The following is an 11,148-nucleotide window of genomic DNA, read 5'->3' as shown; positions in this document are numbered from 1 at the left end:
GAAATCTTCATTTTATAATACATATTTTAATGATTACATATATATCTCTAGTCTGTTTTCACAAATAGTTTCAAAATCATTAATTCATCAATTCATATATTATATATTACGTATTTATCATTATTTTAAGCTTGTTTTATACCATATTGTTTTTTTAATTTTCATTTTGTTTTGTATATCTTGTATTGATTATGTTATATTAGGCTATGTATATTATTGTGACATATTATTTTCTTTTTTATATTGTTATATCAATTATTCTCCATACATGATTGAAAATTGGGTTATATTTTTAGGTTAGTTATATTTAATTGTTTGTTTTGTTAGTTGATGAAATAAGTTACATTATCTTCATTCATCCATCATCGTATTTTATGCATGTATGTTATCCCATGTTTTTATTTTTTCTGTTTTGGTTTATAAATGTCGCTTTACAATTTCCAACTCTTTAAAATTAATTATTTCAATTTATTTCAAGTCAAATCAATGCATTTTGAGCTAGTTCTACAATTGTTTATTTGAAAATTTACTAAAACAAAGGTAATGATTGATGTTTGGGAACTCGAGGAATCATGCCCTACCGTGCTGGGTTTCGATTTTCCGTTTGTCCAAAATAGTCAAATATTCCTTTAAAGTTTCATCCGTATTTTCTAAATTCTAAAACAAGGCAATGTTCAATGTTTGGAAATTCGAGAAATCGTGCCCTACCGTGCTGGGTTTCGGTTTTTCGTTGGACCAAATAAGCGAACATCCTTTTGTGATTTTCAAGTGTATGGGCTTTTAGAAATCAAAATTGATCGTAGTTTCGAAGGTTTACAGGATCGTGTCCTAATGTGCTGGATGTGATACTGTATTCTTTTGAAACAAACGAATCTTGACATCCAATTTGATTCATTCAAATGTTTTAAAAGAAATCATATTTCAAAAAAAAATTAGACATAAGGACATTATTTAATTAATTCAGTACCAATTTTGGGCGTAGCGATGGTGCTAATCCTTCCTCGTACGTAACCGGCTCCCGAACTCATTTTCTCAAATTTCGTAGGCCAAAATTGATTTAAATGGAATAAAATATTTTATTAAGGTGATCCAATCACACCAAAACAAAATATTGGTGGCGACTCCACATTTGGTTTTAAAAGTCGATCCCTTTTTTTTCAAAAATCAAAAAAATGGTTTCGACAGCTTGGCGACTCCACTGGGGATTGAACAAGAGAGTCAAGCCATAAAATTGATTCTTCGTTGTCTTTTTGTCAAAGAATTGAAAATTTGTTTTGAAAATCATGATTCTTTTGATTGCATTTATTTGTATGATTTTTATGGCTCGAGTCTTGTAGAAAAATATTGCATTGCATTGCATGACCATTGTGGTTATACCTTTAAGTGAGAGTAAGAAACTATGCTTTCGTGAGGTTTTCACCTCCACATGGGCTAGTGGATTGCTTCCGGGATACATCTGTCCCTATGATTTCGTGAGATTTTCATCTCCGTATGGTCATAGGGAAATGTATTCCCCTGAACCGAACTCGATCCATATGAGCCTATAATGGGTGAGTATTGAGGAATCTGCTGGTTCAGGTACCTTCTCTTTAGAACCGAACCACATATAGTGAACCTTAAGAGCTATCCTTAGGTAGAGCTGTATTAAGCCTTAGTAGTTGCCTATATCTGTGTTCTGATTATTTTTGGTTTTTTCTTGTATTTTATTATTAATACTTGATAATGACTTGTTGTGTTTTGTTTTGATTTTATTTTGCATAACATTGCATACTAAGGGAGGTGTTGATTCGTATTTGATTACTAAGTTAGAAGATTTAACATGGTGAATGAATTTATTGATAAAGTTGAGGATAATGTTGCCATCTGTACATGGTCAGAGAAGTTACAATCAGAGAAGGGGGATAGCCTAGCAGAAGGATATACATCAGAGTTGTAGAAATTCACACGCATCAATGTAACGTAGAATGAGTTACAAGAGTTGAGAGATATATAGGCTCATTGGGATGAAGGAACCAAACAGTTGTTCTATCAGAGCTATGGTGATATAGCCTACTTGCTCGATATTAAGGTGGACAAGCATCTGTTCCGAGTTATGGCTCAGTTTTTGAATTCTACTTACAATTGTTTCACTTTTGAGAAGTGGATTTGGGGCCTACCGTGGAGGAATATACTACCCTGCTGAGGTGTCCAAAAGTTCAAGTCAGAAAAGCTTATGCTAAGGTTTTTAATGGTCCAACTTTTGCGAAGAAATTGATGACTATTACAGGGATGAGCGAGCCTTGGGTCACTGCTCGAATTCAATAAAAGGGGGACATAAATGTATTCCTTGGGAGAATTTGAGAGATTTGGTTTTAACACATCCGGATGAAAGGAAGAGGGTCGATATCTTCGCCTTAAGCATATATGGATTGGTGATTTTTCCTAAGGCTTTAAGGCATGTGGATGAGGCAGTCACTTACTTATTCGATCGTCTTGAAAAGGGAATCACACTTGTACCTGCAATACTGGACGAGACGTTCAGATCCTTGAGCATGTGTCAGAAAGCAGGCGAAGGGAGATTTATTGGATGTGCACAGCTGTTGTTGGTGTAGTTTCATAGCCACTTTTGGAAGGTGAACAAGGTTTCTTACCGGGTCTTTTCTGAATGTTACTCCCCCTTAAAGGAGGAGGTGGCTATGCAAAGGAGAGATGATATCTCAGAGGAGAAGTGGATAGAAATTCTTTAAAACCTCAAGGAGGGGGATATAGAGTGGAGAGCTTTTAGGATGGCTCCTAATGAGATCCTGTATCGATGTGAGAACTTTGATTGGGTACTGTTGTCAGGAATTTGGGGAGCCACTGGATATACTCTTTTGGTGGCATTAAGGCAGTATAAATCCAGGCAGTTTGTACCCACGACTCACGGGCTTGCTCAGTGTGAATTCTCATATAAATGTGACCACTATAAGAAGAAGGTTCGGGAACTATCTAATGCTTGAAAGCAAACTCGCTAGATGAAGAGATTGACTGTCGGTTCTATGGTGACACCTGAATACAATATATGGTTTAGGAAAAGGGTCAATAATAATATTCCTAAGCCAAGTTTAGAAGATACTCGACCTGTGGATGAACAATTACAAGTTGCCCCGTCAGAGTTGGGAATTATAAAACAGGATTTTGAGCTTGGGAAAAAGATCGAGCAGTTGGAGGAAGAAAAAATGCACCTGAAATTAGATGTAGATGTTCAGAGATCAGAAGATGAGAAGTTAAGAAAAGGAAAAAGTAAGGCCGAAGAGGATCTAGATAGTTTGAAGACAGATTATAAGAAGTTACGCCTGTCTATGAGGACTACTGGGTCAGGTAAAACCTCAGAACAATGGCATTAGAAAATTCGAGAGGAAAAGACCAAAGCCGAGCGATTGGAAAGGAAATTCTGAGAGGCTCAAGCACGAAATGAGGACCTAGAGAAGAGTCTGTCAGAAAGAAGAAATAAACAAGGTGAACTAAGGGCTAGAGTGGCAGAACTCGAGAAATCTCTTCATCTGTACCGAATCCATAATACCGCAATGGAGTTGAGAGTAAGCTTCAGTAAGGTAGAGGAAATGAAAGGAAAAATAAAAGAATTAGAAGCGTCATTACAAATCTGTGAGATGCAGATTGAGTTTTTGAAGCAAGTGAGGAGCGTTGGAAGGAACAGCTTCACCATGCGCAAGACCAGGTCAGAAACAGAGATTATATTATGGGAGAAGCCGTAACCCAGATTCGGGAGGTAGCCGATTACTTGCAAGCTTTAGCGGTACAAGCAGACATACTGAGCGTGAAGTACAAGTTAGAGTCAGATCGGGGGCAGGAGCTAGCCTCGTTGCTTAGGAAAATTAAGGCTCTAAGCATTAGGGCAAAGTCTTATTTGTAACTCAGTTTTATGTAAAGAATTTTATTTTCTAGTAAAGTTTTCTAAATGGAATTGAATCAAAATTGATGCCTCCTTTGTATTCATACATTTGCATTACATCATATGCATTAAAGGCCATAAAAAGATTCTAATTAATTAAAAATTATTTTAGTAATCTGGAAACCAACAAAAACCAACCAAGTACGCACCCCTACAGCACGAGAAAAAAAACCAAGTCAATGGACAAAAGACTGGAAAAGTTAGAGCAAATGCAAAATGGAATGCAAGAACAAATGTAGTCATAGATGCAAGAGCAGCTAGCTAAGGTTCAGCAAGAGATGAAAGATCAAATGATGGAGTCCCAAAAAGAGATGATGAGTCAGTTGTCCCAGTTGCTGATAGAAAGAATGGATAAGGGAAAAGGTCCTATGGATAATGTTGGGGAAAGTAATGAAGACCCTCAATATCCTCCTGGCTTCACTTCAACACATGTACAGACACAACCTGAGATGAACCCACAGAGACTATCTGTTACGACCAGGCCTCAACAGATTCAGGCTGGAGCTTCGATACCAATGAATTTCTAAGCTGGCTCAGGCTCTAACCCTGCTAATAACTCGAATTATCCACTTGTTCCTGATTTGGATGAAGTTGCAGAAGAGGAAAAGGCGAGGATAGAATCACAAAAGTAATTAGAAGAACGGTGTAAATGGCTGGAGGAAAAATTCAGAGCAATTGAAAGCGCTGATAGTCATCATGGAATTGACGCTAAGGATCTGAGTTTGGTCCCAGACTTTGTCCTTCCCCTCAAATTCAAAATGCCAGAATTTGAGAAGTACAATGGAACGAGCTGCCCTGAAGCTCATATTACCATGTTTTGCAGAAGAATGACTGGGTATGTTAACAACAATCAACTACTGATTCATTGCTTCCAAGACAGTTTAGTGGGGGCAGCATCTAAATGGTACAATCAGCTGAGTCGTACCAGGATTAATTCGTGGAAAATTTTGGCCCAAGCGTTCATGAAGCAGTACATTCATGTGATGGATATGACTCCTGACAGGATTACTCTGCAGAATATGGAGAAGAAACCAAATGAAAGTTTCAGACAATATGCGCAAAGATGGAGAGAAGTTGCCATACAAGTTCAGCCGCCGCTTTTAAAAAAAGAAACTACGATGCTCTTTATCAATACTTTGAAGGCCCCGTTCATTACACACATGCTGGGAAGCGCCACAAAAAGCTTCTCAGACATGGTAATGACTGGAGAAATGATTGAGAATGCAAGAAGAAGTGGGAGGATAGAGGCAAGAGAGAATACTAAAAATCCAACCCCGCGGAAAAAGGAAAACGAGGTGAACAATACGAACATAGGGTACTCGAAATCGTTTACCGTTAATCAGCCAAGAGCAGTGACTACTGGGAGTCAAGGTTCATTAAGACAAGAATCTGGCACAAAGAAAAATACTACGAAGCTTCAATTTACGCCTATCCCAATGTTATATAAAGAGTTGTATCAAAGTTTATTTGATGCACATGTGGTGGCCCCTTTTTACTTAAAGCCATTATAGCCCCCATACCCCAGATGTTATGAAGCAAACGCTTAATGTGAATACCATGCAGGAATTTCAGGACATTCAATAGAAAACTGCACTGCCTTTAAGAAAGTAGTTGAAAAACTTATTAAAGTGGGCATTGTGAAGTTTGATAATGCACCCAGTGCAGAAAATCCATTACCTAATCATGCCGATGACGGGGTAAACGCGAAGAGTGAATATATAGGGAGAAAGGTCAAGGCAAACATTACAGAATTGAAAACTCATTTGAAATGGATTTGGAAGGAGATGGCAGAAAGGGAATTAGTTATTTCGGATCCAAAAAGGAGCGGTAAAGAAATGAGGAGCTACTACGAATTCCATCATGAAGAGGGGCATGGAATTCAAGAATGTGAAGAGTTCAGAGCTTTGGTTCAAGGCCTGATGGACAACAAGAAGATAGAATTTTATGAAGAGGCTAAAAAAGAGGGGTGTATATGCACGTCAGAATCAACGTCGAAGGGCCCAAAAGTCAATTATCCTATGGTCATCATTACGCGTCCGAAAAATGAAGCGGAAGTTCGAATGGCACCAAAGGTTATAATTCAGAAACCAGTAGCTTTCTCTTACGTGGACAACAAAAGAGTCCCTTGGAATTATGATTCTAATGTGGCAATCCCGGGGAAGGAGAATTTAGCTAAGGAGGACCAAGACATAGGTTCTCACACACGTAGTGAAAGACAGTATGATTTGGTAAATGCTCGAACAGAACCTGTAAAAGGAAAAGCTCTGATAGTGGAACAAAAAAAAGGAAAAGCTGTTGAGTCTGAGTTGCCTATTAATGAACCAGTGAAAGAGGAGGAAGTTAAGGAATTCTTGAAATTTCTGAAACATAGTGAATATAGCATGGTGGAACAGTTGCATAAACAACCAGGCCGCATATCTATACTAGCTTTGCTCCTAAGTTTAGAGGTCCACAGAAATGCATTGATGAAAGTGTTAAGTCAGACGTACGTAACTAATGATATCTCTGTCAATAAGTTGGATCGGCTGGTTAATAACATAAGTGCTGATAATTTTATCTTCTTTAATGATGACGAAATACCACCAGGAGGTATGGAGTCCACTAAAGCTCTGCACATCACTACCAGATGCAAAGGATACACATTACTAGGAGTCTTGATAGACAATGGGTCAGCATTGAATGTATTACCCTTGTCTACATTAAATAGATTACATGTGGATAGCTCGCATATGAAGGGGTGTCAGAATATAGTGCAGGCATTCGATGGCACAAAAAGAAGAGTCATGGGGAGAATAGAAATACCTTTGTTGATTGGCCCAACTACATATGATGCGGACTTTTTAATGATGGATATCAAACCCTCATACAACTGCCTGTTAGGAAGACCTTGGATACATTCAGCAGGGGCAGTGCCTTCATCGTTCCATCAGAAGTTGAAGTTAGTATCAGAGAGTCGGTTGATAATCAGAGGGTCGGTTGATAACGATAAATGCTGAAGAGGATATCATTGCAGCTGTAAGCAGTGATGCACCATATTTGGAAATAGATGATGAAGCAATCGAATGTTCTTTTCGGTCCTTGGAGTTTGTAAATGCAACAGTCATCACTGAAGGAAGCAAGATTCCAGCACCAAAAATATCCAAAACTACGAGGATGGGTCTACAGTTGATGGTAGGGAAAGGAGCTTTACTAGGAAAGGGGCTTGAAAGACATCTCCAGGGAAGAATTGAAGTTCTAATGTTGAAAGATAAATGTGACCGTTTTGGTTTAGGGTTCAGGCCAGATGCAAGACAAAGGAAGAAAGAATTAGAAAAAAGGCAGGAGAGAAGAAAGACGCAATTGAGTGGTGAAGAAATCAAGTGGGAACCCATGGTAATCCCTCACATATCGAAGACCTTTGTATAGGGAGGGATTATTTGTCCCAAATGAAGGACGTCAGAAAAAAAAGACATTGAAGAAATGTTTAAAAGTATTTACATCAATGCCATATTAGAAGAAGCTACTGAAGAGGGACCTTGTCAGATATTCGTCCTTATGAACCTGGGAGTGTTCTAGGCAACTGGACTGCAGAAGACATTCATGTAGTATTTAGAGCTTACTCAGAGTAATGTTCAAAACAATCTTGTTGCTTTAAGCCTAGAGGCAATAAGAATTTCTTTGTGAAATAGGCTCATGTTCAAACATCGTTGCTTCAATAAAGTACATTTTCGCTATCATTTTGAGCAAATATTTTTTAATTCTTTCCTCAAGTAATTGTTTTATTTTTCCTGTCGGAGTAATTATCTTGGTTCTTTTAGACTTTTTTTCAATCATTCCTTCATAATCATACCATGCAAACAATAATTCTTAAATTCATTCATTCTTTGTATATTTTTGTACCTATAATAGGTCCCTGGATATCAATGTCATGAGTGACGCTGCTACTGACTCAGAATTACTTTTTGAGCAAGACATGTGTTTCGAGGGATCTCAGGACTTTGAAGATGACAGAGATTGTGACTTATCTCGAGACTTGTTAAGGATGGTAGAACAAGAGGAAAAGTAAATTCTGCCGCATAAAGAGGCAGTGGAGGTGGTGACTTTAGAAGAAGGAAAAGTTGTAAGAATCGAAACGTGCATAACTGAAGAAACAAAGCGAGACCTTTTTGGGTTACTTTAAGAATTTAAAGATGTCTTCGCATGGTGCTACCAGGATATGCCCGGGTTGAGCACCGATATTGTAGTACATCGCCTTCCCATAAAAGAAGATTGCAAGCCAATTCAATAGAAACTTCAAAGTATGAGGCCAGACATTGTGTTAAAAATAAATAAGGAAGTCAAGAAACAATTTGATGCTGGATTCCTGTGGGTGGTCAAATACTCGGAATGGGTAGCCAACATTGTAGTTGTTCCTAAAAAAGATGGGAAAGTACGAATGTATGTTGATTATAGAGACTTAAATAAGGCTAGCCCGAAAAATAACTTCCTCTTGCCTCACATTGATACTCTAGTGGATAACACGGTAGGCTACTCATTGTTCTCCTTCATTGATGGCTTCTCGAGATATAATCAGATAAAAATGCATCCTGAGGACATGGGAAAGACTACATTCATAACCTTGTGGGGCACATTCTATTATAAGGTAATGTCGTTTGGGCTGAAGAATGCCGGAGCAACATATCAAAGAGCCATGGTGAGCTTATTTTATGATATGATACTAAGAGGTTGAAGTTTATGTAGACGATATGATTGCCAAATCCCGAACTGAAGAGGAGCACATCAAATTGTTGAGAAAGTTGTTCTTGAGATTCAGAAAATTTCAGCTAATGCTTAATCTAACGAAATGTACTTTTGGAGCTAGATCAGGAAAGTTACTAGGCTTTGTAGTCAGTGAAAGGGGAATTGAGATTGACTCAGACAAAGTTCAAGCTATAAAAGAATTGTCACCACCACGTACTCAAAAAGAAGTTCAAGGCCTCTTAGGAAGACTAAATTATATTGCTCGGTTCATTTCGCAATTAACTGAGAAATGCGATCCCATATTTCGTCTTCTTAAAAAGCACAACCCAGGAGAATGAGATGATGAATGCCAGAGAGCTTTTGATAAGGTTAAAAAGTACTTGTCAAGTCCCCCAGTGCTGTCACCTTCAAGCTCAGATAGACCGTTAACACTATATTTAGCAGTGTTTGATAACTCTATGGGATGTGTGCTTGGTCAGCATGATGAATCAGGAAGAAAAGAAAAGGCGATATATTACCTCAGTAAGAAATTCACGGAATGTGAGTTGAGATATTCGCCAATCGAAAAATTGTGTTGCGCTTTAATCTAGATAGCTCGGAGGTTGAGGCAATACATGTTGTACCATACGACCTGGTTAATCTCGAAGTTGGACCTTCTAAAATATATGATGGAGCCAAACACCTTGAAGGGAAGGATGGCTAGGTGGCAAATTCTGCTTTCTGAATTTGACATAGTCTACGTGAGTCAAAAAGCCTTGAAAGGGAGCGAAATAGCAGAATTTCTGGGCAGTAGAGCTCTAAAAGACTATGAGCCCTTAAATTTTGATTTCCCCAATGAAAAATTAATGTATGTGATGGCTACTGAAAAGGACGTTACAAAAGGTCACCCATGGAAATTGAACTTTGATGGAGCCTCAAATGCTGTGGGTAATGGAATCGGGGCAGTTTTGGTATCCCCAAATGGAGATCATTATCCATTCACATGTAAATTGGATTTTGATTGCACAAATAATATGGCAGAATATGAAGTATGCATCATGGGACTCCGCGCAGCCATAGAACGCGAGATCAAGTTGTTGGAAGTATATGGAGATTTCGCGCTAGTGATCTACCAGCATAAAGGTGAATAAGAGAGAAGAGACTCCAAATTGATTAATTATCAAGGCATAGTGCTGGGGTTAATTGAGGAGTTTGATGATATTACTTTCAATTATCTCCAGCGAGATGAGAATTAGATGGCGAATACTTTGGCTACTTTAGCTTCTATGATCAATGTGAGCAAACAAGAAGATGTAAAACCTATCCAGATGAGTATTTGTAAAGCCCCATCTTGTTGTTACAACATGGAGGAAGAGGAGAGAGATGATCACCCTTGGTATCAAGATATATTGCGATACGTGAGAAATCGTGAGTACCCTGATTAGGCAACTGAGAATGATAAAAAAATGTTGAGAAGGCTAGCCTGTGATTATGTTTTAGATGGGGAAATACTGTATAAAAAAAAGAAAGGACCAAGTATTATTGAGATGTGTGGATACTATGGAAGCCAAGAAAATTCTAGAAGAAGTTCATGAAGGCGTTTGTGGAACATATGCTAACGGCTTCACAATGGCTAGACAAATTATGAGATTTGGATATTATTGGTCTACCATGGAAGGAGACTGCATTAATTATGCCAAAAAGTGTCACAAATGTCAAATCTATGGTGATAAAATTCATGTACCTCTTTCGCCTTTGCATGTTATGACATCCCCATGGTCGTTTTCCATGTGGGGCATGGATGTCATAGGGCCAATCTCACCGAAGGCTTCAAATGGGCATCGGTTCATCTTTATGGTCATTGACTATTTCACCAAGTGGGTAGAGGCCACCTCATATGCCAATGTTACAAAATCGGCTGTGAGCAAATTCCTGAAAAAGGAGATCATATATCGATACGGGATGCCTGAAAGGATCATATCTGACAATACATTGGATTTGAACAATAGCACAATAGCAGAGGTCTGTAGTCAGTTTAAGATCAGACACCGTAATTCATCACTATATCGTCCAAAAATGAATGGGGCAGTGGAAGCAGCCAATAAAAATATCAAGAGGATTGTGGGAAAAATGACTGAAACTTACAGAGATTGGCATGAGAAGTTGCCATTCGCTCTTTATGCTTATCGAACATCTATCAAAACTTCTACTGGGGCAACGCCTTTCTCATTGGTCTATGGAATGGAAGTAGTTCTACCTATTGAGGTGGAGATACCTTCTCTCAGAGTTTTGTCAGATTTGAAGTTAGATGAAGCAGAATGGATACAGTCTCGATATGATCAGTTGAATTTGATTGAGGAGAAGAGGCTAAGAGCTATTCAGCATGGTTAGATGTATCAAAAAAGAATGATGCAAGCTTATGACAAAAAGGTTCCCCAAAAGAGTTTCATGAGGGAGATCTAGTTTTGAAAAAGATCATTCCTATACAAAAGAATTTTAGAGGAAAATGGATGCCCAAT

General features: G+C 38.3%; 1 protein-coding gene across 1 annotated transcript; it reads left to right on the top strand.

Moving 5' to 3' along the window:
- Positions 1 to 5,124: 5,124 nt before the first annotated feature.
- LOC107895402 (uncharacterized) lies at positions 5,125 to 7,336 on the top strand. The gene is made up of 3 exons (XM_016820691.2): positions 5,125 to 5,302; positions 5,495 to 6,883; positions 6,930 to 7,336. The coding sequence occupies exons 1-3, from the start codon at positions 5,125 to 5,127 to the stop codon at positions 7,334 to 7,336; spliced, it is 1,974 nt and encodes a 657-aa protein (XP_016676180.2).
- The last annotated feature ends 3,812 nt before the right edge of the window (positions 7,337 to 11,148 follow it).

Source organism: Gossypium hirsutum, chromosome A05 (assembly GCF_007990345.1).
Source record: "Gossypium hirsutum isolate 1008001.06 chromosome A05, Gossypium_hirsutum_v2.1, whole genome shotgun sequence".
Taxonomy (NCBI): Eukaryota; Viridiplantae; Streptophyta; class Magnoliopsida; order Malvales; family Malvaceae; genus Gossypium; species Gossypium hirsutum.
This window is presented reverse-complemented; position numbering and strand designations above follow the sequence as displayed.

Excerpts from the sequence above, each read along its gene's own strand:
- LOC107895402 (XM_016820691.2), top strand. The coding sequence starts at position 5,125 with ATGGTAATGACTGGAGAAATGATTGAGAATGCAAGAAGAAGTGGGAGG. Across the intron at positions 5,303-5,494 it reads AGTGACTACTGGGAGTCAAG|GAATTTCAGGACATTCAATA; the intron begins GTTCATTAAGAC and ends AATACCATGCAG. Across the intron at positions 6,884-6,929 it reads GTTGAAGTTAGTATCAGAGA|AGGATATCATTGCAGCTGTA; the intron begins GTCGGTTGATAA and ends TAAATGCTGAAG.